The sequence below is a fragment of the Erythrolamprus reginae genome, chromosome 2 (genome assembly GCF_031021105.1).
Source record: "Erythrolamprus reginae isolate rEryReg1 chromosome 2, rEryReg1.hap1, whole genome shotgun sequence".
Lineage (NCBI taxonomy): Eukaryota > Metazoa > Chordata > Lepidosauria > Squamata > Dipsadidae > Erythrolamprus > Erythrolamprus reginae.
In genome coordinates, this window is record NC_091951.1 from 24,637,773 (window position 1) to 24,665,772 (window position 28,000).

A 28,000-nucleotide genomic window follows, 5' to 3' on the forward strand; every position below is an offset into this window, starting at 1 on the left:
CCATTTCTAAGAGATCTGTAAGGGATGTGCATAAGCGCACCAATGTGCCTAGCATCCCCATCCTGATGTTCCCTTTTATTTGTTACTATCTCATGTATTCATAACCATGTTTATACATTTCATATATTCACAACCATGTTTTATTTGTAACCTTATATATGCTTGACAAATAAAAATTTTAAAAAATGAAAAAGGTCTTCCACAGGCAAGAAAAGGTAAATGCACATCAATAGAAGAGGTTTTACCTGGCTCAAGAGCAGGAACAGTGAGGGACCTAGAAACAATCACATATGAGCTACCAGTGTGATGTAACTGGCAAAAAAGTCAATGCAGCTCTAATTTGCAGCATCACAGGGATCCTGTCAAGAACAGATGAAGTGTTAATACTGTATTATACTGTATTGGTAAGACTACTCTTTGGATACTGCATCCAATTTTGGTCACCAGGATAGAAAAAAGATGTTCGGTCTGTAGAAAGACTACAGAGAGGAAGAACAAAGACATTTAAGCAAGTGGAAGATAAAACATACAGGGAAGGATTGTAGGAATTGGGTAACAGAGAGAAGCACTGGGGTGATATGATAGCAGTCTCTCAGTATTTGAAGAACAGACACAGAAAAGAGGAAACGTTTGTTTGTATGTATGTATGTACAGTATGTATGTATGTACATACAAGGTAGCAGGTATTGGTATGAACGTAAACAAAAGCAAAATAGGTACAGGTAAATTTGGACAAAAGGACAATAAGACAGGGACGGTAGGCACAATGGTGCTCAGAGTTTAGAAAAAGGGAAGAAAAGAACAAAAGAGACATTTACACATTTTATTATTTCACTTGGTTCAGCTGCAAAAAGAGGTTGCTAAAAGTCTGAAAATGACTTCATAGCATGTAATCGGTGAGACGATCTGGCAAATGCCATCCCGAGAAGGGACAAGCGAGTTTTTTGCGCCCCCCCCCCCCCGGCATCCGATAGGCAGCATCCATGACTGGAAAGTCAACAGTACAGTAGCGGTAGCGGCCTCTCTGGTTGATCTAAGACCATCGAGTAGCATAAGGATGGAAGGAGAGAAACTTCCTCTTCCGGAATGTAACCCGAGCGGAGAGTGTGGTGCAGAGAGGCGCTCTCGCCTCTTCCGAGGATCGAAGCATCAGCTGGAAGGTGAGTTGAGGGCAGGTCGGAGGAGAATCCGGGAGCAACTCCGGCTGTTTGGTTCCCTCCACGGCGTGGAAGCAGAAAAGCAGCTAGAATTGCGGAAGAACAGTTGGAAGGGATCTTTGAGGTCATCCAGTCCAACCCACTTTTCCAGCAGGAGACCTTATGCATTTCAGGCACATGATTGTCCAGCCTCCAGTGATGGAGCAGCCACATGCTTCTCCCCTTGCTCATTTCCACCTATTGTTTCCTGTTCTGCCTTCAGATGCTCTGGTGAAGAGGTTGAGCCCCTCCTCTTTGAGGCATTTCACTCTCCTTCTATTCTATATAGATATAACCGATTCCTGCAACCATCTTTGTATATTTTAGCCTCAGACCCACAAATATATTTGTTGCTCTTTCATTTATTCTCTCTTAGTAAGTATTAAGTCCAGTATAGCTGACCCTCTAATTCCATCCTGTATCTTTTGAGTGATAAAGTTGTCATCTTTGTCATGGTCTCCTGCTCAAGCAAGGGATTAAACTACTAGAAGATTTTCAAGTCCCTTTCAACTCTCTTGTACTGTTATGGACTTTTGTCAATAATGGATTGTTCTGTGTTATTTTGAATATTTTACTGTCATGTGTAGCCAACAAGCACGGTATTAATTGCTTAATCCATATATTAACCAGGTTTGAACTAAAACGGGTCTACTGAGGACTTTGGGGCATGTTTTGAATATAGAATAATAGAATTGGAGGGGACATTGGAGGTCTTCTGGTCCAACCCCTTGCTTAGGCAGGAAAACCTACACCACTTCAGACAAATGGTTAACTAATATCTTCTTTAAAACTTCCAGTATTGGAGCATTCGCAACTTCTGGAGGCAAGTTGTTCCACTGGTTACTTGTTCTAACTGTCAGGGAATTTCTCATTAGTTCTGAATTTCTTCTCTCATGGTTTAGTTTCCACCTATTGCTTTGATAGCATTTCTCTGGTTCACTAATTTTGTCACTTTGTCAAAGTATGTAATAAGATTAGTCTCCTTTTTTGAAGATGGGAACTTCCTCAGCTCTTTTCCAGTCCTATGGAGAGTTCCCCGGTGCTCCAGGATCTTTGAAAGATATAGTGCAGTGGTTTTGAAATCTCGTCTACTAGTTCCTTCACAACTTTGGGATGTAATCCATCCAGTCCTGGTGATTTGAACTCGTCTAGGACAGAGAGGTGCTCACTTACCGTTTTTTATCCTAATTTAACTTGTGTTCCCAATCTGTGTTTTGTGATGCTGTTTTGGATAGTTTGGGGTGGTTTTTTTCCCCTTTGTGTAAAGGTAGATGCAAAAAACAAATTTAACTAGCTCTGCTTTCTCCCTGTTGCTTTTTGCCACTTTCACCCAACAATGGACCAATTGCTTCCTTTTGTTATTAACTTATTGGAAGAAGCTTTTGGGGGGTTATTTTTTGCTTTTGTCACAAGCCTTTATTCACTGTGTGCTCACTTTGTCATTAAGTGAACCTTGTGGTCATTAAGTGAACACTGGTTGTTAAACAAGTCCATTTCCCCCTATTTCCAGAAAAAATTGTTGGTAACTGGCAAAAAACATAGAAAACCTCAGGCACACGACTGTGTGGGATATTTTAACTGGTCATGTGTGTGAGTGCATGTGTGCATGCACATGGCTGTCAAAATTTAAAAAACAGGTCAAGTAGCTCTGAGGAGGTCAGTCATAAATTTGAACACTTGTTAAGCAACCAGCCATTAAGTGAGGACCAGTTGTATTTCGTTTGCCTTAAGGGTTCAGAGCTATATGGAATCTGGTTTCCTTTAATCCTTTGGGGGATTATAAAAAGGTCCGTATCCAGACTCTTCATAGGGTCCATTCACATGACCATGAAGCCATATCCACCATCACATGCCCATCAACTCATTTGCACAAACGTGTATAGTTTTCTTTTTTTGACATCCTCTGCTATTATTTTATAAACAATTAAAGTTACTCTTTGCTTTGAATTGTATAGACAAAGAAGACGGAATAGGAGCACTCCAGACAACTGAGAATAACAAGCAACGTTAAAAAGGAAAGCCCATCAAGCCAGTAAACAAAATATTATTTATTGTCTTCAGAAAACTCCAAAATTCTCCTCCTTCCCCAGCAGGTGATCAAGAAGAGATTTCAAACCGAAAAGAGCAGAGTATGTGGAACACAAGGATACATTACAGGTAATCCTCAACTTACAACACTTCATTTAGTAACTTTTCAGAGTTATAGCAACACTGAAAAAAACTGACCTATGACCATTTTTCATACTTTCATGACTATGGCAGCTTTCTCATGGTCACGTGATTTATATTTGAATAATTGGCAGCTAGTTCACATTTCAAATCACCAATGAGTATGCACAAAATTATCCACATTGGAGAGAACCAATACTAATGTGGCCACAGCTTTACTCAGAACAGCTCCCTTGTGGTTCATGGAAGGACCCATATAGGAGAGAAGCCCTACAACTTCTCCCTATGTACAGAGAATGGCAACTTGGCGATACATTAAGAACTCACACCCGGGAGAAATCCTTTGAATGCTCTGATTGTGGGAAATGTTTCAGTCTGAACTCTGACCTCATGATACACTATTGGATGTACACACAAAAAAGTCATATGATTGTTCTGATTGTACAAAACATTTCACTACAAAATACCTACTTCTGATGCACCAGAGAACACATACAGGAGAAAAAAAAATGTATGAGTGTCAGGTTTGTGGGAAAGGTTTCAGTCACAATTCCCAGTTGGTGGTACACCACAGGATTCACTCATGAGAGAAAGCCTTTGAATGTCCTGATTGGGGGGAAAGTTTAAATCACAATTCCAACATGGTAAGACATCAGAGGACTCACACAGAAGAGAAACTCTTTGAATGTCCTGACTGTGGGAAAGGTTTCAGTCAAAATTCCCACTTGGTGGCACACCTGAGGACACACACAGGAGAGAAACCCTTTGAATGCCCTGATTGTAGGAAAACTTTCAGTCAAAATTCCCACTTGGTGGTACACCTGAGGACACACACAGGAGAGAAACCATTTCAATGTAGTCTTTGTGGGAAAAGTTTCAGTCTCAATTCCAGCCTGATGATCCACCGGAGGACCCACACAGGAGAAAAACCCTTTGAATGTCCTAATTGTGGGAAAAGTTTCAGTCGCAATACCCAGTTGGTGGCACACCAGAGTATTCACACAGGAGAAAAACTCTTTGAATGTCCTGATTGTGGAAAAAGTTTCAGTTACAATTCCAGCCTACTAAGACATAAGAGGACTCACACAGAAGAGAAATTCTTTGAATGTCCTGACTGTGGGAAAAGATTCAGTCGCAATTCCCACTTGGTGGCACACCAGAGTATTCACACAGCAGAGAAACGCTTTGAATGCAGTCTTTGTGGAAAAAGTTTCAATCACAATTCACATCTGGTGAGCCACCAGAGGACTCACACAGGAGAAAAACCGTATGAGTGTCCAGTTTGTGGGAAAAGTTTCACTGAGAATTCTAGCCTAGTGAACCACCAGAGGACTCACACTGGGGAGAAGCCCTTTGAATGTCCTGATTGTGGGAAACGTTTCACTGAGAATTCCAGCCTGCGGAGACACCAGAGGATTCACACAGCAGAGAAACGCTTTGAATGCAGTCTTTGTGGAAAAAGTTTCAATCACAATTCACATCTGGTGAGCCACCAGAGGACTCACACAGGAGAAAAACCGTATGAGTGTCCAGTTTGTGGGAAAAGTTTCACTGAGAATTCTAGCCTAGTGAACCACCAGAGGATTCACACAGGGGAGAAACCCTTTGAATGTCCTGACTGTGAGAAAAATTTCAGTCGCAATTCCCACTTGGTGGTACACCTGAGGACACACTCAGGAGAGAAACCCTTTGAATGCTCTGATTGTGGAAAAACTTTCACTCAAAATTCCCACTTGGTGATACACCTGAGGACACACTCAGGAGAGAAACCATTTCAATGTAGTCTGTGTGGGAAAGGTTTCAGTCTCAATTCAAGCTTGGTGATCCACGAAAGGACTCACACAGGAGAAAAACCATATGAGTGTCCTGATTGTGGGAAAAGTTTCAGTTGCAATTCCCACTTGGTGGTACACCTGAGGACACACACATGAGAGAAACCATTTCAAACACTTCATTTTTCCTTCCGCAGATGAGCTTTAAGGGGATGCTGAGTTCAATTTTCCAGCAGGAACTGGAACCTGCCCACACTGCCAAAAACACCAAAACCTGGTTCAGTGATCGTGGGATTACTGTGCTTGTCTGACCTGAACCCTATAGAGAATCTATTGGGCATTGCCAAGAGAAAGATGAGAGATATGAGACCAAACAATGCAGAAGAGCTGAAGGCCGCTATTGAACCATCCTGGTCTTCCATAACATCTCAGCAGTGCCACAAGCTGGTAGCTTCTGTGCCAGGTCACATTGAGGCATAATTGCTGCAAAAGGGACCCAAACCAAGTACTGAGTAATATGCATGCTTTTAGTTTTCACAGGTCCGATATTGTTCTATGTACATTCCTTGTTTTATTGATCGCATGTAATATTCTAATTTCTGAGAGGGAGGATTTGGGGTTTTCATGAGCTGTACACCAGAATCATCTCAATTATGACAAATCACAGCTTGAACTATCTTGCCTTGCATGTAATGAGCCTCTCTCATATATTACATTTCACCTTTTATTATTATTATTATTATTATTATTATTATCATTATTATTATTATTATCATTATCATTATTATTATTTATTACATTTGTATGCCGCCCCTCTCCAAAGACTCGGGGTGGCTCACAACAGTAATAAAAACAAAATAGTAGTGGAACAAATCTAATATTAAAAAAACATATAAAACCCTATCATTATTTAAAAAAACCAAACAGCACATTCATACCAAACATAAAACAAAGTATTAAAAAGTCTGGGGGAAAGGTGTCTCAACACCCTTATGCCTGGCGGTATAAGTGAGTCTTGAGTAGTTTACAATTAAGTTGCGTTACTGAAATAAATGAGCTTTTGCACGATATTCTAATTTTTTGAGTTTCGCCTGTACATTACCATATTTTTCAGACTGTAAGACACACAGTCTCCCAAAGTGTGGTGAAAATATCTTACAGACTGAAATATTACCAAAGCCCAGCACACCCGCCAGCCATTTTTTGGCAATCCCCATTTTTTTTTGTTTTTTTAGGGCTTTTTTCAGTCCGTTTTCAAGGATTTTTGGCCCATTTTTGAGGCTTTTTTGGAAACCCTCAAAATGGGCCAAAATAGGCTTCAAAAATGGGTTGAAAAAATTCAAAAACCTCTTATCTTCCAGATTAAGGGGCGTATATAAGTGCACTGATGTGCCTATCGTCCCCTGTCCAATTGTCTTCCCTTACCTTATCTATCTATCTATCTATCTATCTATCTATCTATCTATCTATCTATCTATCTATCTATCTATCTATCTATCTTTCTACATATATCTATCTATCTACATATATATACATACATATACCAACTCCCCCCGGAGATTAGAACTGCCCCTACTCTTCCTGCCTTCCGTAAACTCCTTAAAACCCACCTTTGCTGTCAGGCATGGGGGAACTGAAACATCTTCCCCTGGGCATGTCTAATTTATGTATGGTATGCTTGTGTGTATGTCTGTTAGTATATGGGGTCTTTTTTAAATCTTTAATATTTTAAATTGTCAGATTATTTATGATTTGTTTCCACGTGTTGTGAGCCTCCCCGAGTCTTCGGAGAGGGGCGGCATACAAATCTAAGTAATAAATAAATAAATAAATAAATATCATATATATTCTCTCCTTATTTCTTATATCATATATATCCTCTTTTTCCTTCTATCTTTATATATATTACTTAATGCCTACTCTCTTCCATATGTACTGTATATTGGACAAAGAATAAATAAATAAATAAATAATGAGTGCCCCTTCTGATCATGTTCCTGACAAAAGACCATAGCACAAACAGCATCCTTACAAACCTCCTTTTAATAATAACAGCTGCTAATTGTCTTACTTAGCAGTTGTCCTAAGTTCAAATAAAAAATAAATCAGTCTTTTCTGTGGAACAGCTGTTAGTCTCATTAACAGTTGGCAATATTCCAAGCAAAGGAACAGAAATCTGGTGAAAAGTCTTTCAGATAACAGTAGATAATCCCCAGGAACCTTGCTTTTCTTTGGCAAACAGCCCAGGAATGATTTGCAGGCAAATTGGATGATTTAAAGCATTGAGAAGAGGCTCCTCCGCTTCTTCTTCACTCATGTCAGCCTCTGGAGGTTCTAGAGGCCCTGGCTGAGGCCCTGCCTCTGGCACTGAGACTTATCCAGATTCCAGGCCTGGCCCAGGTTCCCCACCAGCCTCCTCACTGTCAACTCTGTTGCCAGCTGCACAGGCCACTGGTGGATTAAAACAATTCTTCAGACACCAAATAAGTAGTCCTTGAGATACAATTGTAATAGGGCCTGGCAATGTTGGTTACATGTTATAAAGGTGGTTAAATGAGATTACCATGCTGAACTGCCGAGTCTGCGGAGAGGGGCGGCATACAAATCTAAATAATAAAAAAATAAAATTAAAAAAACCCTACCCCCACCCCCTTCTCTTCCTGATGAAGCCATCAAATGAATGTGCAAGTTGTTAAGCACAACAGTAGCTACTTCAGAGTTTGGGCATTCCCTATCCCAAAATCTGGATCCTCTCTGATCTTTCCCTTCCTGACAGGTCGCCCTAGGCCTTTCCTCCCACAGAAGGTGCCCACTTCTACTGGATGCCTGCAATCCCACCCTCTCAGGCATCATAGAAACATAGAAGACTGACGGCAGAAAAAGAGCTCATGATCCATCTAGTCTGCCCATATACTATTTCCTGTATTTTTATCTTAGGATGGATATATGTTTATCCCAGGCATGTTTAAATTCAGTTACTGTGGATTTACCAACCACGTCTGCTGGAAGTTTGTTCCAAGGATCTACTACTCTTTCAGTAAAATAATATTTTCTCATGTTGCTTTTGATCTTTCCCCCAACTCCGGAGAGGGGAGACATACATACATACATACATACATACATACATACATACATACATACATACATACATACATACATAAATAAATAACCACTAACTAACTAACTAACTTCAGATTGTGTCCCCTTGTTCTTGTGTTCACTTTCCTATTAAAAACACTTCCCTCCTGGACCTTATTTAACCCTTTGACATAGTTAAATGTTTCGATCATGTCCCCCCTCTTCCTTCTCCTCCTCCTCCATACCTTTTGATGATCTGAACTTCATGTGCAGAAAGAGGGCAAGACATGCAACTCTGGGCTACGTGACTGCCTTATGGAACGAGCTGTTATTTTGACGGTGCCCAAGATTCATTCCCGCACCATGCAGTGAACTCGTGGAAGCAGCTGCCATTTTGCCATGGCTGCCTCTGTCTCAATATGGTGGCTGCTTCTGAGTCACAGGGATTGGGACAAAGTGCTCTGTTTTGCTACCTTAGCATTATAGACTGTTTTAAGGATTTGTGAGTGCACTGAAAATGGTGGCTGCCTCCGGTTAGTCCATGTGTCCCCGGGATGCATAATAAATGGACAACAGCATTGTGCTACAGCTGCCAAAAAAGCCAATACAGTCCTAGGCTGTGTCAATAGAGGAATAATGTCAAGACAACAGGGAGAGGGAATTAGTTTAAACAGTGCTGGTGACACCACACTCAATACTGTGTCCAGATTTAATCATCATAATATAAAAGTGTTGTTGAGACACTGGAAATGTGCAGGGAATAGCAACAAAGCCCCATGAACTTGCTTCTTGTTAAGTGGCTTTGTCTCCATTTGTCTACATTAGCCATTTCTGGTCACTTTATTTTCCCCTTTAAACTGTTGAGGTACTATGGACTCTGTAGGGTATGCCGACTCCAAACAGATTGTCGACAATGTCCCCTTCTTCATTGTCCCTACAAACATAGAAACATAGAAGACTGACGGCAGAAAACAACCTCATGGTCCATCTAGTCTGCCCTTTTACTATTTCCTGTATTTTTATCTTAAGATGGATATATGTTTGTCCCAGGCATGTTTAAATTCAGTTACTGTGGATATGCCAACCACATCTACTGGAAGTTTGTTCCAAGGATCTACTACTCTTTCAGTAAAGTAATATTTTCTCATGTTGCTTTTGATCTTTCCCCCAACTAACTTCAGATTGTGTCCCCTTGTTCTTGTGTTCACTTTCCTATTAAAAACACTTCCCTCCAGAACCTTATTCAACCCTTTAACATATTTAAATGTTTCGATCATGTCCCCCCTTTCCCTTCTGTCCTCCAGACTATACAGATTGAGTTCATGAAGTCTTTCCTGATACGTTTTATGCTTAAGACCTTCTACCATTCTTGTAGCCCGTCTTTGGACCCGTTCAATTTTGTCAATATCTTTTTGTACGTGAGGTCTCCAGAACTGAACACAGTATTCCAAATGTGGTCTCACCAGCGCTCTATATAGCGGGATCACAATCTCCATCTTCCTCACCCACCTCTGCCATCAGGCATGGGGGAACTGAGATATTCTTTCCCCCTAGGCCTTTACAATTTATGCATGGTATGTTTGTTTGTATGTATGTTTGGTTTTACAATAAGGGTTTTTAGTTGTTTTAGTATTGGATTTACATGCTGTTTTTTATTACTGTTGTTAGCCGCCCGGAGTCTACGGAGAGGGGCGGCATACAAATCCAATCAATCAATCAATCAATCTTCCTGCTTCCTACAAAGCAGTTCTGACCTGGTTCTGATTAAACCAGATCCCCCAGGCGACAGTGATTCAGGTTCCTGTGTGAAGCGCGGGGAATTCGGTTTCACCGCAGTGCTTTCTTCGATATAGTGTTGTTGAGACACTGGAACTATGCAGGTAATAGCAAAAAAGCCCCATGAATCTACTTCTTGTAAAGTGGCTTTTTTTTTGGGGGGGGGGGGGGGGATGTTTTATTTAGAAAATTAATTTAAATCACAAACTGAAAAAAAAAATTAAAAAACAAAAAAAGGATAAACAACTTTTAAATAGAAGGGAAAATGTGCATCAAGAAGACAGAAAGAAATTTACATATTTTGAGTATTCATAAATAGATTGGATTAATATCCGTTTCCTCCCCTTCCGAAGCAGGCCCAAAATTTATGAGGTTTAACCTCAATTTACAACCAATCTGACTTTTATCTACTACACAGAGAGGCAAATTAGTTAACAGGTGAACAAACAGCCAAGTTAAAAGAGAAAAACAGTAACGCTGTAGTTTTGCATTTAACTTATAAAGTCTAGAATGCCTTATGTCATTTGCCATATGTCATCATTATCATTTTCTCTGATCTCTTCCAGATGAAATATCTTTGTCTGATTCTTACTAATAAAACTTTTTCTTAAGATCTTGTTTAAGAACAATAAAACAACAATTGTGTCTTTTCCTCAAAATTATAAACCTCTGTTGTCAATCCGTTTTCCCAAAAGAGTCCCGTGTTGAGGGGACTTTTAAGAAGTGGCTGTGCTCCATGTGGCAGCTTCTTGGGAAGAGCTCAGGCTCAGAGGGATTCATTTGTGTACACTCATAATCCCCAACTCCTCCATCACTCCCAGAGGAAGGGGACCTCCCAGAACAGAATTTTTTTCCTGCACGATTCTTCACATTCTTCTGGGTAATCCACCAACTGGGTACAACAATTATTTTCTCCCTGTGACGCTTCTAGCAAATGACTACACATGCCTTTTTTTTACTGGGTATAATATATGTAACATTTGTCTTTTGTAGTCACCATTCAAGGTTATGATGGTACAAAAGAAAACAGCTTTGCAAACAATCATTTTTTTAAACCATCAATTTGTCTCATGAGCATATATTAGCCATTAGCATGCTTCCCAACCAGCCAAGCAAAGTTCATGGACAAGACACTACCAGACAGGTGAGTCCTCACTTAATGATCCATTTAATGACCATGGGGAAAGTGAGGTCAAAAGCCTGCTACAATCAAGAACAATTAAATGCTCATTTCCAATCATCACCTTCTTTAATTCAGACTCTAATATGTTTTTTATAGTCCAGTTTGATGAAAAATCTTCCCTTTCCCCAGGTGTGCTAGCATGTCCTTCATTAGGGGCAGCAGGTAAACATTTTGAACACAGATACCATTTAGCCCTATATAGTCTACCCACAAACAAAGGGACCCATCTTTTTTCCAGAAGGATTGGGACAGCCACTTTGGGTCAAGCCAATTGGATGAATCTTTTTTTAAAAATTTGTCTATCAAAGCCCAATTTTGTCTATCAAAGCCCAAAGTCCCCCAATTCCCTAGGAGTCATTGAATAGATTCCCTAAACTCCACTGAAGATGTTACAGCCTGGTAACAAAACATTTAGAAACTAACCCACAAGACTTCATACTTAAAGAGCTGTCAGTTTGCTCCTCACCTGGGTGTACGGCTCAAGTGTGTGATATATGCTACAGGTTAATCTAATAAACCTAGAAACATCAGCTAAAGTGTTCAGCCTCTTCCTTGTCTGATATAACAGGTAAGACTACACTTTGGATACTGCATCTCCTTTTGGTCACCAGGATATAAAAAAGATATTTGGTCTGTAGAAAGACCACAGAGAAGAAGACCAAAGACATTTAAGCAAGTGGAGGGTAAAACATACAATGAAGGATTGTAGGAATTGGGTAACAGAGAGAAGGACTGGGGTGATATGATAGCAGTCTTTCAGTATTTGAAGGACGGACACAGAAAAGAGGAAGAATACATTTATTTATTTTTATTTATTTATTATGTATGTATATATGTATTTATTTAAACATGTACAAGGTAACATATTTATTAGATTTATTAGATTTAATAATAATAATAATAATAATAATAATAATAATTTATTAGATTTGTATGCCGCCCCTCTCCGAAGACTCGGGGTGGCTCACAACAATAATAAAAAACAATATAACAGTGAACAAATCTAATATTAAAAGAAAAAGATATATAAAACCTCAGAGCTATTAAAACCATACAACACATACATACCAACATAAAATATAAAAGCCTGGGGGAGGTGTCTCAATTCCCCTGTGCCTGGTGATATAGGTGGGTCTTGAGTAATTTACGAAAGACAAGGAGGGTGGGAGCAGTTCTAATCTCCTGGGGGAGTTGATTCCAGAGGGCCAGGGCCGACACAGAGATGGCTCTTCCCCTGGGGCCCACCAAACGACATTGTTTGGTCGATGGGACCTGGAGAAGGCCAACTCTGTGGGATCTTATCGGCCGCTGGGATTCGTACGGTAGAAGGCGGTTCCAGAGGTATTCTGGTCCAATGCCATGTAGGGCTTTAAAGGTCATTACCAACACTTTGAATTGTGACCAGAAACTGATCGGCAGCCAGTGCAGGCCATGGAGTGTTGTAGAAACGTGGGCGAATCTGGGAAGCCCCACGATAGCTCTTGTGGCCGCATTCTGCACAATCTGAAGTTTCCGAACACTTTTCAAAGGTAGCCCCATTTGTATGCCGCCCCAAGTCTTCAGAGAGGGGCAGCATACAAATCTAATAGATTATTATTATTATTATTATTATTATTATTATTATTATTACTGTATTATTATTATTATTATTATTATTATTATTATTATTATTATTGGTATGAACATAAGCAAAAGCAAAGTAGGTAGAGGCAAATTTGGACAATAGGACCATAAGACAGGAATGGTAGGCACAATGGTGCCCAGACTTTAGAGAAAGGGCAGAGAAGAACAACAAAGACATTTAAACATTTAATTCCATTTGGCACAACTGCAAAGATATTTATTTTATTTATTTATTTATTTTGTCCAATACAAATTGAAAGTTAAAGAGAATAAAAACATGTAGTAGTAAATATCGGGAAGGATAGAAGAAAAGATATGAGAATAGAATGCATCAATGAAGAGTAGAGGAAAGGATATATGAATGGGAGAAAAGATATATAAAATATAGGAGAGACAATTGGACAGGGGACGGAAGGCACCCTAGTGCACTTATGCTCGCCCCTTACTGACCTCTAAGGAACCTGGTAAGGTCAATCGTGGATAGTCTAAGGGAAAAATGTTGGAGTTGAGGGTTGACACCATGGAGTCCGGTAATGAGTTCCACGCTTCGACAACTCGATTGCTAAAGTCATATTTTTTACAGTCAAGTTTGGAGCGGTTGATATTAACTTTGAACCTGTTGGGTGCTCTTGTGTTATTGCGGTTGAAGCTGAAGTAGTCGTTGACAGGCAGGATGTTGCGGCATATGATCTTTTGGGCAATACTGAAAGGAGTCTGAAAATGACTTGATAGCATGTAATCGGTGAAGCAATCCGGCAAATGCCATCCCTAGAGAAGGGACAAGCCTGTTTTTTGCACACACACCCATCAGATAGGCATAAGTGCACCAGAGTGCCTACCATCCCCTGTCCTATTGTCTCTCCTATATCTCCTATATCTTCTATGCCTTTATCTTTTTCTGCTATTCTCTCATAGTTATATTTTACTCCTTTATTTTCTCCTCTATTCCCCCTTTAATACATTCTACCTGATTATATCCCCTATAACCCTCATTGTGTATTATTGTGTATTGGACAAAACAAACAAACAAATAAAATAAAAGTCAACCATACAGTAACGGCCTCTCTGGTTGATCTTGAAGGAGTTAAAACCATCGAGTATTGTATTGCTAGAAAGGATGGAAGGATAGAAACTTCCATCTTCCGGAAAGGAACCCGAGCGCGGAGAGTGTGGTGCAGAAAGGCGCTCTGGCCTCTTCCAAGGATCGAAGCATCAGCTGGAAGGTGAGTTGAGGGCAGGTCGGAGGAGAATCCGGGAGCAACTCAGGCTGTTTGGTTCCCTCCACGGCGTGGAAGCAGAGAAGCAGCTAGAATTGCGGAAGAACAGTTGGGAGGGATCTAAAAACCCATTATTTAAAAGAACATACAGCACCAGCATACCATGCATAAAACTATATAGGCCTAGGGGAGATGTCTCAATTCCCCCATGCCTGACGGCAGAGGTGGGTTTTAAGGAGTTTGTGAAAGACAAGGACAAGGAGGGTGGGGGCAATCCTAATCTCCGTGGGGGGGAGCTGATTCCAGAGGGTCGGGGCCGCCACAAAGAAGGCTCTTCCCCTGGAAGTAGGGAATGGAGTAGGGAAGGCAGCCTGGGATGGGGGTGGGTGGGTGGGGGCAGCTAGGTAGACAGCGACTTCACTGGCTTAGCTGGCAGGCAGATCAGGGGTGCAGTGCTTCAAGCAGGCAAGCTGTAGAGCAGAGACTGGACGGGGCAGGGGGATCAAGCAGCAACTGGGGGATTGGATTGGGGGCAAGGCCATCCATCCATCATTACTGGTTCTCTAAACCCTGGCAGCCATTGCTACCAGTATGCCCAAACCGGCGCTAGCCAGGAGCATGTCACCCCTGGATGTGCCTAGCTTTGAAGCGCATAACAGAAGGGAGAAAACGGACAGCAAAGTATACAATTCTTAACAGGCGGAGGTTACAGAATTAATTCCTAACTATAGCAAAATAGCACAAGCAATTCTTAACAGAAACAATTAGCAAAGGTTAGATTGATTCATGTAGCTATGTCTCTTCAATACGAGCTAGCAGTGCGCTGTAATTACCTAGTCTGCAGCACCAGAGGGATAGTATCAAGACCACATGAATCGGCAGTGATGGCCAACTGGCCATGTCCCCTAAACCGACTCTCTCTGTGCAACCATAGGCACCACCATTTTTTAAAATTTCTGGGCACACGCACAAGCTGGGGGTGGGGGGGATTTTCTTCTGCACACTTTCAGAAGCTGGATTTGTACCACTGGGTTTTTTCCTGTATGACACCTGCCAGTCTCCAGTAATATATGTGTCTCGCAACCCTCCCACCCATCTGCCACCCCGAAATTGGGCCCCATTGCAATATGTATATCTGTCCCACCCCACCTCCACCCTGCTTCCCTTTAATCTTTCTTTATCATGCGCTGTGTACATTCAAAAACCTCAGGAAGTGGAGACTCCCATCTTCGCGCCACAAAGCCCTGGCGGAGGCAGGAAGGGGAAAAGAAAAAGGCTTGGCTCCTAAGACTTCTCAAAGGAGACGTCCTTTTGTATGTGAGTGCGTATGTGGCAGTGCTATGAAGAGAACCAGGCAAAGGGAGCCTGGAAAACCATTTATTTATTTTATTTATTTTGTCCAATACACAATGAGGGTTTTAGTGGGTATATATCTATATATACATAATAAAATACATGATGAAGGTTATAGAGGAGATACTCATAGTAAAAATATATCTAAGAAATAATAGAAAAGAAGATAAAGTAATAGAACATATCAATGAAAGAATAGAAGAAGAAATATAGGAATAGAAGAAAGGTATAGGAGATATAGGAGAGCAATAGGACAGGGGACGGAAGGCACTCTAGTGCACTTGTACTCACCCCTTACTGACCTCTTATGAATCTGGATAGGTCAACCGCAGATAATCTAAGGGTAAAGTGTTGGGGGTTGGGGGATGACACTATGGAGTCCGGTAATGAGTTCCACACTTCGACAACTCGGTTACTGAAGTCATATTTTTTGCAGTCAAGTTTGGAGCGGTTAATATTAAGTTTAAATCTGTTGTGTGCTCTTGTGTTGTTGTGGTTGAAGCTGAAGTAGTCGCCGACAGGCAGGACGTTGCAGCATATGATATTGTGGGCAATACTTAGATCTTGTTTAAGGCGTCTTAGTTCTAAACTTTCTAGGCCCAGGATTGAAAGTCTCATAGGGTATTCTGTTTCGAGTGGAGGAGTGAAGGGCTCTTCTGGTGAAGTATCTTTGGACATTTTCAAGGGTGTTAATGTCTGAGATGCGATATGGGTTCCAAACAGATGAGCTGTATTCGAGGATGGGTCTAGCAAAAGTTTTGTAAGCTCTGGTAAGTAGTGTGAGATTGCCAGAGCAGAAGCTACGTAGGGTTAGGTTTACAACTCTTGAAGCCTTCTTGATTATGTTGTTGCAGTGGGCTTTGGCACTTAAGTCTTTAGTTATTAGTATACCGAGGTCTTTAACCGAGTGGGGATTATCTGTGATAATTTGATTAATCAGTTCGTATTTGGAGTTCAGATTTTTCTTCCCAATGTGTAGGACAGAGCATTTGGCGCCAGCTTTGCTTCTTTCTCCTCTCTCCTAACAGAAGTCAGAAAGGAAGAGGCAGTTTCCCTCTCAGAGCAGAGCAAGTAATTATTATTATTATTATTTATTAGATTTGTATGCCGCCCCTCTCCGTAGACTCAGGGCGGCTTACAGCAATGATAAAAACAATATATAATAACAAATCTAATAGTTAGTCTAAAATAACAATAATACATTTAAAAAGTCTAAAAAACAAGAAACCCCAATATATTAAAAACATACATACAGTCATATCATACATAAAAAACTACAAAGGCAGGGGGAGATGTTCAGTTCCCCCACGCCTGACGACAGAGGTGGGTTTTAAGGAGTTTACGAAAGGCAAGGAGGGTGGGTGCAGTTCTAATCTCTGGAGGGAGCTGATTCCAGAGGGTCGGAGCCGCCACAGAGAAGGCTCTTCTTCTGGGTCCCGCCAAGCGACATTGTTTAGTTGACAGGACCCGGAGGAGACCAACCCTGTGGGACCTAACCGGTCGCTGGGATTCGTGCGACAGAAGGCGGTCTCGTAGATACCCTGGTCTGGTGCCATGAAGTAAGTCACCGATCTGCCAGTTGCTTCTAATCTGCAGTTTACTCATGAGTAAGTTTACTTGTGAGTAAACTGAAAATTAGAGGCAGCCGGCAGATCGTTGCCCTACTCTCTCTGCTCTGAGAGGAAAACTGCCTAGAGGTTACCTAGTCTGGTAGTGAAACCTCTGTAAGCGAATGTCCCTAGGTATGCCCATGTTACACCAACACTCCGCAGTCTGCATTGGTTGCCGATCAGTTTCCGGTCACAATTCAAAGTGTTGGTTATGTTCTATAAAGTCCTTCATGGCATCGGACCAGAATATATCCGGGACCGCCTTCTGCCGCATGAATCCCAGCGACCGGTTAGGTCCCACAGAGTTGGCCTTCTCTGGGTCCCGTCGACTAAACAATGTCGTTTGGCAGGACCCAGGGGAAGAGCCTTCTCTGTGGCGGCCCCAGCCCTCTGGAACCATCTCCCCCCGGAGATTAGAACTGCCCCCACCCTCCTTGCCTTTTGAAAACTCCTTAAAACCCACCTCTGCCGTCAGGCATGGGGGAATTGAGACATCTCCCACGGGCCTATACAGTTTATGCATGGTATGTTTGTGTGTATGTTTGCTTTTAATAGTGGGGTTTTTAGTGTTTTTTTTTAAATTATTAGATTTGTTGTACATTGTTTTATTGTTGCTGTGAGCCGCCCCGAGTCTACGGGGACGGGCGGCATACAAATCTAATGAATAAATAATAATAAATAAATAAATTGAAGTATCCACAGTTCAACTTTGGGCTACATATATTTTCTTCCATCGATAAGAAACAGCTTGACCTTTCATTCCTCGATTTTTCTGGAAGTGCTTAGAAGCTTTGTAACAAGGAAGAGCTGATTATTCATTTCAAATAATCTGGGACTGGAAGAAGGATGACACCATCTTTTTGTGTATTCAGAATTTGAAAATAGATAGTAGATAAGTGATTGATTGGGGGGAAGGGAATGAGGAACTATTGTCTATTTTTCTGTTCTCTTCATTCAATATCATCAATACAATTATTCAACTTCTAAGCACGAATTGAAAAAGGTTAAATTTATTCAATAAATGAGAAAAATGAAAGGTATTGATATTTATGGATATATTTGTCGTTTAGTAATGATGGGAACTAACCAAAGAGAACTAAAGACCTAGAACTAAAGAGAAGATTCCTAATGATTACAGCAATCAACCAATGGAATGTTTGTTTTATTTATTTATTAATTGGACTTTTATGCCGCCCCTCTCCGAGGACTCGGAGCAGCTTATAACATATAATAAATAATATACAATATCTTAAATCCAATTAATTAAATTTAAAAGTCTAACACACACACACACACACAAATCTATTAAAAAACAGTCATTCCATTCTCTCAACATTTGCTCAACACATTCATTGGCCAGGGGACAAAAATCTAATGGCCCCAAGTCCGGTGGCATAGATGAGTCTTAAGATTCTTATGGAAGGCGAGGACGGTAGTGGCAGTAGGAATTTCCGGGGGTGCTGATTCCAGAGGGCTGGGCCCCCCAAAGAGAATACTATCCCCCTAGGGCCTGCCAAATGACATTGTCTAGTTGACAGAACCTGGGGAAGGCTGATTCTGTGGGACATGACCGGTTGCTGGGATTCATGCGGCAGAAGGCAGTCCCACAGGTAGCTTCTCTTAGAGGTTTTGGGTGCTCCATCAATGGAGGCTTTGAAAAAAGGGACACATGATGTATATACTTTTTCTATTTTGACATTTTCTGGCACCGGACCAGATTATCTCTGGGACCGCCTTCTGCTGCACGAATCCCAGCGACCAGTTAGGTCCTACAGAGTGGGCCTTCTCCGGGTCCCGTCAACTAAACAATGTCATTTGGCGGGACCCAGGGGAAGAGCCTTCTCTGTGTCGGCCCCGACCCTCTGGAACCAACTCCCCCCAGAGATTAGAATTGCCCCCACCCTCCTCGCCTTTCGTAAGTTCCTTAAAACCCACCTCTGTCGTCAGGCATGGGGGGACTGAGATATTCCTTCCCCCTAGGCCTTACAATTTATGCATGGTATGTTTGTATGTATGTTTGGTTTTATAATAAGGGTTTTTTAGTTGTTTTAATATTTGATTGTTACATGCTGTTTTTTATAACTGTTGTTAGCCGCCCCGAGTCTACGGAGAGGGGCGGCATACAAATCCAATAGATAGATAGATAGATAGATAGATAGATAGATAGATAGATAGATAGATAGATAGATAGATAGATAGATAGATAGATAGATAGATCATTTTATAAACAATTAAAGTTATTTTTTGTTTGAATCGTATAGACAAAGAAGATGGCAATAAGAGCACTCCAGACAACTGAGAGTTATAAGCAACGTTAAAAAGGAAAGCACATCAAGCCAGAAAATAAAATACTTTTCATTTTGTTCAGAAAACTCCAAAATTCTCCTTCTTTCCCAGCAGATGATCAGGAAGAGATTTCAAACTGAAAAGAGTAGAGTATGCAGAACACAAGGATACATTACAAGTAACCCTCAACTTACAACAGTTCATTAAGTAACTGTTTGGAGTTACAGCAACACAGAAAACATCTGACCTAGGACCATTTTTCATACTTATGACTATTGCAGCTTTCCCATGGTCATGTGATTTATATTTGAACGCTTGTCAGCTAACTCACATTTTAAATCACAACTGAGTATGCACGAAATGATCCACATTGGAGAGAACCACTACTAATGTGGCCAAAGCTTTACTCGGAACAGCTCCATTGTGGTTCATGGAAGGACTACTCACATAGCAGAGGAGCCCTACAACATCTCACTATAAACTGAGCATGACAACTTGGTGATACATCAGAGGACTCACACCAGGCAGAAATGCTTTGAATTTCCTGATTGTGAGAAAGGTTTTGGTCTGAATTCTGACCTCATGATACACTGGAGGATGTACACAAAAAATAAATCATATGATTGTTCTGATTGCAGAAAATGAATTACGTACTTCAGAGAACACATACAGGAGAAAATGAGTGTGTGGTTTGTGGGAAAAGTTTCAGTTACAATTCCCAGTTGGTGATACACCTGAGGACCCACACAGGAGAGAGACCCTTTGAATGTCCTGATTGTGGGAAAACTTTCATTCAGAATTCCCACTTGGTGGTACACCTGAGGAAACACACAGGAGAGAAACCCTTTGAATGTCCTGTTTGTGGAAAAAGTTTCATTGACAATTCCACTCTACTGTTACATCAGAGGACTCACACAGGAGAGAAACCCTTTGAATGTCCTGTTTGTGGAAAAAGTTTCAGTCAAAATTCCAATCTACTGTTACATCAGAGGACTCACACAGGAGAGAAACCCTTTGAATGTCCTGATTGTGGAAAACGTTTCAGTCACAATGCCACTCTACAGGTACATCAGAGGACTCACACAGGAGAGAAACCCTTTGAATGTCCAGATTGTGGGAAAACTTTCAGTCAGAATTCCCACTTGGTGAGACACCAGATTATTCACCCAGGAGAGGAAGCTTTTGAATGTCCTGATTGTGGAAAACGTTTCAGGCAGAATTCCACCTTATTGATACATCAGAGGAATCACACAGGAGAGAAACCCTTTGAATGTCCTGATTGTGGAAAATGTTTCAGTCACAATTCTTCCATGGTAAGACATCAGATGACTCACACAGGAAAGAAACCCTTTGAATGTCCTGTTTGTGGAAAAAGTTTCAGTCAAAATTCTACTCTTCTGATACATCAGAGGACTCACACAGGAGAGAAACCCTTTGAATGTCCTGATTGTGGAAAAAGTTTCCGTCACAATCCCACCCTACTGATACATCAGAGGACTCACACAAGAAAGAAACCCTTTGAATGTCCTGATTGTGGAAAAGGTTTCAGGCAGAATTCCACCCTACTGCTACATCAGAGGACTCACACAGGAGAGAAATCCTTTGAATGTCCTGTTTGTGGAAAACGTTTCAGTCACAATTCCTCCATGGTAAGACATCAGAGGACTCACACAGGAGAGAAACCCTTTGAGTGTCCTGTTTGTGGGAAAAGTTTCAGTCACAATTCCACTCTACTGATACATCAGAGGACTCACACAGGAGAGAAACCCTTTGAATGTCCTGATTGTGGAAAAAGTTTCAGTCACAGTTCCTGTCTGGCGAGGCACCAGAGGACTCACACAGGAGTGAAACCCTTTGAATGTCCTGATTGTGGAAAAAGTTTCATTGACTATTCCACCCTGATAAGACATCAGAAGATTCACACAAGAGAGAAATCCTTTGAATGACTTTGGAAAGTTTTGCATCTCATTTGGAAACCAGGGAGCCAGATTATGGAGGAGGAATGCAGAGCGCGATGCTTGAAAGTCCAATTTGAAGTTTCCACAGTCTATTGATTTGGGGAACCATGTCATCTGCTGTATTTTGTCCACTGTGCTTCATTAAGTCCAGGGTGAACACAGCCATCTACCTGGAGATTTTGGAGCACTTCATGTTTCCTTCCGCGGATGAGCTTTATGAAGATGCTGACTTCAGTTTTCCAACAGGACATGGCACCGTCTCACAAAGCACCAAAACCTGGTTCAATTGCCAAGAGAAAGAAGAGAGACAGGAGACCGAAAAATGCAGAAGAGCTGAAGGTTGCTATTGAACCATCCTGGTTTTCCATAACACCTCAGCAGTGCCACAAGCTGATACCTTCTGTGCCACATCATATTTAGGCATAGTTGCTGTAAAAGGGACCCAAACCATGTACTGAGCACATATGCATGTTTATAGTTTTCAGAGGTCCTATATTGTTCTATGCACATTCCTTGTTTTATTGATCACATGTAATATTCTAATTTTCTGAGATGGAGGATTTGGGGTTTTCATGAGCTGTACCCCATAATAATCTTCGGAGAGGGGCGGCATACAATTTTTATTATTATTATTATTATTATTATTATTATTATTATTATTATTATTATTATTATTATCACAATTATGACAAATCATGGCTTGAACTGTCTTGCCTTGCCAGTAAATTTAATCTTTTAATAAATTTAATCTTTTAAGTTGCATTACTGAAATAAATGAACTTCTGCACGATGGTCTATTTTTTCGTGTTTCACCTGTATATTACCGATTTTTTTCAGACTGTAAGATATACTTTTTTTTAATCTCCCAAAAGGGTGGGAAAATGTCTGTGCATCTTATAGACTGAATATTGCCAAAATCCTCCCTACCTCCCAGCCCTTTTTTGGTCCCATTTTTTTGTGTGTTTTTTTTCCACAGCTTTTTTCAGCCCATTTTCAAGCCCCCCCCCCTTTTTGAGGCTTTTTTGGAAATGCTCAAAAATGGGCTGAAAAAAAGCCTCAAAGACAGGTTGAAAAAGCCTCAAAAACCTCTTGTCTTCCAAATTATGAGTGCCTCTTCTGACCCAGCTTCCTGATAATAGACCACAGCACAAATAGCATCACTTTCATTTTTCTTTCTTTCATTCATTCTTTCATAGATATATTTTACTATGAGTATCTCCTCTATAACCTTCATCATGTATTTTACTATGTGTGTGTGTGTGTGTGTGTGTGTGTGTGTGTGTGTGTATATATATATATATATATATATACACCCACTAAAACTCTCATTGTGTATTGGACAAAATAAATAAATGAATGAATACCATACAAAAGCGTGCCAACCTAACATTAAGTCATGCCCCTCCAGTTAGTTAGTTAGTTAGTTATGTCAGCTATGTCATGTATGCGCAACCATGTTTATACATTTCATGCATTCACAATCTGTTCATAATTTAATTTGTAATGTCATATATACTTGACAAATAAAAATTAAAAAATTAAAAAGGTCTTCCACTTAGGCAAGGAAAGCTAAATGCACATCAATACAAGAGGTTGTACCTTGTTCAAGAGCAGTAACAGTGAGAGAGACCTAGAAACAATCACATATGAGCTAGCAGTGTGATATAACTGGCATACATTTTTATTTATTTATTTATTTAGTTAGTTAGTTAGTTAGTTAGTTAGTATGCATGTATGCATGTATGCATGTATGTATGTATGTACAAGAGAGCAGGTATTGGTATGAACGTAAGCAAAAGCAAAGTAGGTTCAGGTAAATTTGGACAAAAGGACAATAAGACAGGGACGGTAGGCACAATGGAGCTCGGACTTTAGAAAAAGGGCAGAGAAGAACAACAAAGACATTTACACATTTTATTATTTCACTTGGTTCAGCTGCAAAGAGAGGTTGCTTGGAGTCTAAAAATGACTTGATAGTAGGTAATCGGTGAGGCGATCTGCCAAATGCCATCCCGAGAGAAGGGACAAGCGAGTTTTTTCGCCCCACTATCAGATAGGCAGCATCTGTGACTGGAAAGTCAACAGTACAGTATCGGCCTTTCTGGTTGATCTTAATTAAAGGAGTTAAAACCATCGAGTACTGTATTGCTAGAAAGGATGGAAGGAGAGAAACTTCCTCTTCCGGAAAGGAAGCCGAGCGGAGAGTGTGGTGCAGAGAGGCGCTCTCGCCTCTTCCAAGGATCGAAGCATCAGCTGGAAGGTGAGTTGAGGGCAGGTCGGAGAAGAATCCCGGAGCAACTCAGGCTGTTTGGTTCCCTCCACGGCGTAGAAGCAGAGAAGCAACTAGAATTGCGGAAGAACAGTTGGAAGGGATCTTTGAGGTCATCCAGTCCAGCCCCCTTTTCCAGCAGGAGACCTTATGCATTTCAGGCACATGGCTGCCCAGTCTCTTCCTGAAAGCCTCCAGTGATGGAGCAGCCACAACTTCTGCAGGAAAACCGGTTAATTGTTCTCACAATCAGAAAATGTCTCCTTGTTTCTAGGTTGCTTCTCTCCTTGATTCGCTTCCACCCATTGTTTCTTGTTCTCCCTTTAGATGCTCTGGAGAAGAGGTTGAGCCCCTCTTCTTTGTGGCAGCCTTTCAAATAGTGAAAGACTGATGGCATTTCACCCCTCCTCCTTCTATATATAGATGTAACCAATTCCTACAACCATCTTGTATACTTTAGCCTCAGACCCCCAAATATATTTTTTGCTCTTTCATTTCTTTTCTCTTAATAAGTATTAAGTCCAGAATAGCTGACCCTCTAATTCAATCCTGTATCTTTTGGGTGATAAAGTTGTCATTTTTGTCAGGGTCACTTGCTCAAGCAAGGGATTGAACTACTAGAAGATTTCCAAGGTCCCTTTCAACTCTCTTGTTTTGTTGTGGACAATAATGGATTGATCTGCCACTCTGTTATTTTGATTTTTTTACTTCCATATGTAGCCCACAAGCACCGTGCAGTGTTCCCTTGATTTCCGCAGGTGATGCGTTCCGAGACCGCCCGCGAAAGTTGAATTTCCGCGAAGTAGAGATGTGGAAGTAAATACACTATTTTTGGCTATGAACAGTATCACAAGCCTTCCCTTAACACTTTAAACCCCTAAATTACAATTTCCCATTCCCTTAGCAACCATTTAGATTATTACTCACCTTGTGTATTTATTAAAGTTTATTAAAAAAAAATATTTATTAAAGGCGGACGAAAGTTTGGTGAAAAACCATGGTGTAGGGAAAAAACCCGTGAAGTATTTTTTAATTAATATTTTTGAAAAACCGTGGTATAGACTTTTTGCAAAGTTCGAACCTGTGAAAATCGAGGGAACACTGTATTTCCTATTGCTTAATCCATGTATGAGCCTGATTTGAGCTTGATTGGAGCTGTCTGCTGCAGGAGCCAATCAAAGATGAGATTGGTTGCTGTGCGTGAAAAGAAGGAGTTTCCTTGTTTTCTGCCTTTTTTCCTCTGTGTGTGTTGTCTGCTTGGGTAGGAGACTCTAACACTACTTCAGACAAATGGTTATCCAACATCTGCTTAAAAACTTCCAGTGTTGGAGCATTTACAACTTCTGGAGGCAAGCTGTTGCACTGATTAATTGTGCTAACTGTCAGGAATTTTGTCCTTAGTTCTAAATTGCTTCTCCTTGTTTAGTTTCCACCTATTGCTTCTTGTTCTACCCTCAGGTGCTTTGGAGAATAGCTTCACTCTCTCTTGTTTGTGGCAACCCCTGAAATACACTGCTATCATGTCTCCAATAGTCCTTTTTTATTTAACTAGACATACCCAGTTCCTACAACAGTTCTTTATACTGTATGTTTTAGCCTCCAGTCCCCTAATCATCTTTGTTGCTCTTCTCTGTACTCTTTGTATCGTGGCGACCAAAACTGAATGCAGTGTTCTATGTGTGGCCTTACCAAGGCATTTATTTATTGATTTATTGATTTATTGGATTTGTATGCCGCCCCTCTCCGCAGACTCGGGGCAGCTAACAACAGTGATAAAAAACAGCATGTAACAACTTAAAAAAAAAACTTATTACAACATACATACAAACATACCTTGCGTAAATTGTAAGGCCTGGGGGAAAGAATATCTCAGCTCCCCCATGCCTGATGGCAGAGCTGGGTTTTAATAAGCTTACGAAAGGCAAAGAGGGTGGGGGCAATTCTAATCTCTGGGGGGAGTTGGTTCCAAAGGGCCGAGGCCACCACAGAGAAGGCTCTTCCCCTGGGTCCCGCCAAACGACATTGTTTAGTTGACGGGACCCGGAGAAGGCCCACTCTGTGGGAGCTAACTGGTCGCTGGGATTCGTGCAGCAAAAGGGTATTAACACTTTGTGTGATCTTGATTCTGTCCCTCTGTTAATGCAGCCTAGAATTGTTCTGGCTTTTTGGCAGCTGCTGCACATTGCTACTGCCCCATCCCAGCGCTTCGCCTCCCGCCGGGCAAGAGGGCTTGAGAGGCAGTTCTGCCGGCCACGGGCGAGGGGCGGGGAGGACCAGGAGACTTAAGCCTCCTTCAATGGCTGCGGCGGCGACGAGGCTTTGCGTTTTTTGCTGGGGGGCGGCAGGAGGGCCGGCCTGACATCCCCCCTCCAGCGCTTCGCCTCCTGCTGTGCAGATAGATGAGGAAGGGGGACATCTGGACCAGGCGCTTTGGCTGGCATCCGGTGGGCGCGGAAACGAATGGAAAATCCCATTGGGGGCAATCACAAGGCAGGGGAATCCCTCCGTCAGTAAGAGTGCACGCGCAGTAAGATAGATAGATAGATAAATAAATCATTTTATAAACAATTAAAGTAATTTTTTTGTTTGAATCATATAGACAAAGAAGATGGCGGTAAGAGCACTCCAGACAACTGAAAATTACAAGCAACATTAAAAAGGAAAGCACATCAAGTCAGAAAACAACATATTTTTCATTTCCTTCAGAAAACTCCAAAATTCTCCTTCTTCCCCAGCAGGTGATCAGGAAGAGATTTCAATCTGAAAAGAGTAGAGTATGTGGAACACAAGGATACATTACAGGTAATCCTCAATTTACAGCAGTTCATTAAGTAACTGGTCGGAGTTACTGCAACACTGAAAAAACCTGACCAAGGACCATTTATCATACTTTCATGACTATTGCAGCATTTCCATGGTCACTTGATTTATATTTGAATGCTTGTCAGCTAACTCACATTTCAAATCACAATTGACTATGCCCGAAATGATCCACATCGGAGAGAACCAATACTAATGTGGCGAAAGCTTTACTCAGAACAGCTCCCTTGTGGTTCATGGAAGGACTCACATAGGAGAGAGGTCCTACAACATCTCCCTATATACTGAGCATGGCAACTTGGTGATACATTAGAAAACTCACACTAGGGAGAAATCCTTTGAACGCTCTGATTGTGGGAAAGTTTTGATCTGAATTCTGACCTCAAGATACACTGGAAAATGTACACAAAAAAGAAATCATATGATTGTTCTGATTGCAAGAAATGTTTCACTTCAAATGATCTCCTTCTGATGCACCAGAGAACACATACAGGAGAAAAACTGTATGAGTGTCAGGTTTGCGGGAAACGTTTCAGTCACAATTCCCAGTTGGTGGTACATCAGAGTATTCACGCAATAGAGAAACCCTTTGAATGTCCTGATTGTGGAAAAGGTTTCAGTCAGAATTCCAGCTTAGTGGAACATCGGAGGACTCACACAGGAGAGAAACCCTTTGAATGTCCTGATTGTGGAAAAAGTTTCAGTCTAAATTCCAACCTGATAAGACATCAGAGGACTCACACAGGAGAGAAACCATTTGAGTGTCCTGATTGTGGGAAAAGTTTCAGTCAGAATTCCACTCTACTGGTACATCAGAGGATTCACACAGGAGAGAAACCCTTTGAATGTCCAGATTGTGGGAAAAGTTTCAGTCAAAATACCCACTTGGTGCTACACCAGAGTATTCACACAGGAGAGAAACCCTTTGACTGCCCTGATTGTGGGAAAGGTTTCAATCAAAATTCTCACCTGGTGGTACACCAGAAGATTCACACAGGAGAGAAACCCTTTGAATGTCCTGATTGTGGAAAAAGTTTCAGTCTCAATTCTCAATTGGTGGTACACCACAGGATTCACACAGGAGAGAAACCCTTTGAATGTCCTGATTGTGGGAAAAGTTTCAATCAGACTTCCAACCTGGTAAAACATCAGAGGACTCATACAGGAGATAAACCCTTTGAATGTCTTGATTGTGGAAAAAGTTTCAGTCTAAATTGCCACCTGGTAAGACATAAGAAGACTCACACAGAAGAGAAATTCTTTGAATGTCCTGATTGTGGGAAACATTTCAGTCGCAATTCCCAGTTGGTGGTACACCAGAGGACTCACACCGGAGAGAAACCTTTTGAATGTCCTGATTGTGGGAAAAGTTTCAATCGCAATTCAAAACTGGTGAGCCACCAGAGGACTCACACAGGAGAGAAACCATATGAGTGTCCGGTTTGTGGGGAAAGTTTCACTGCCAATTCCAGCCTGGTGAGACACCAGGCGACTCATAAATGAGAGAAACCATTTGAATGTCCTCATTGTGGAAAAAGTTTCAGTCACAATTCCAACCTGGTAAGACATTAGAAGAGTCACGCAGAAGAGAAATTCCTTGAATGACTGTGAAATGTTTGGAAACCAAGGGCCCAGAGTATGGAGGAAGAGTGGAGAGCAAGATGCTTGAAGTCCAGTGTGAAGTTGCCAC

General features: G+C 41.3%; 2 protein-coding genes across 3 annotated transcripts in view; both read left to right on the forward strand.

Annotated features, from left to right (window-relative positions):
• The window catches only part of LOC139160023 (zinc finger and SCAN domain-containing protein 2-like), a 58,152-nt gene that overhangs the window by 11,163 nt on the left and 18,989 nt on the right, over positions 1–28,000 (forward strand). The window contains exons 1-2 of one of the 2 annotated variants that reach the window (XM_070737532.1): positions 23,345–23,481; positions 26,090–27,798. The exons of the other annotated variant lie outside the window; for it this stretch is intronic. Of the exons in view, the coding sequence (XP_070593633.1) occupies positions 26,710–27,798 (1,089 nt within the window). The 5' untranslated portion in view covers positions 23,345–23,481; positions 26,090–26,709. Of the gene's footprint in view, positions 1–23,344; positions 23,482–26,089; positions 27,799–28,000 lie in introns of those variants that run through there. 2 annotated transcript variants of the gene reach the window in all.
• Positions 1,093–22,465, forward strand: LOC139160044 (zinc finger protein 850-like). The gene is made up of 3 exons (XM_070737572.1): positions 1,093–1,160; positions 3,152–5,292; positions 20,012–22,465. The coding sequence occupies exons 2-3, from the start codon at positions 4,007–4,009 to the stop codon at positions 21,207–21,209; spliced, it is 2,484 nt and encodes an 827-aa protein (XP_070593673.1). The 5' UTR covers positions 1,093–1,160; positions 3,152–4,006; the 3' UTR covers positions 21,210–22,465.

Bases quoted from the DNA above. Each gene is read 5' to 3' on its own strand.
- LOC139160044 (XM_070737572.1), top strand. From the start codon at position 4,007: ATGGTAAGACATCAGAGGACTCACACAGAAGAGAAACTCTTTGAATGT. The intron at 5,293-20,011 runs ATGAGAGAAACC...GAGGACCCACAC, and splicing joins GTACACCTGAGGACACACAC to AGGAGAGAGACCCTTTGAAT.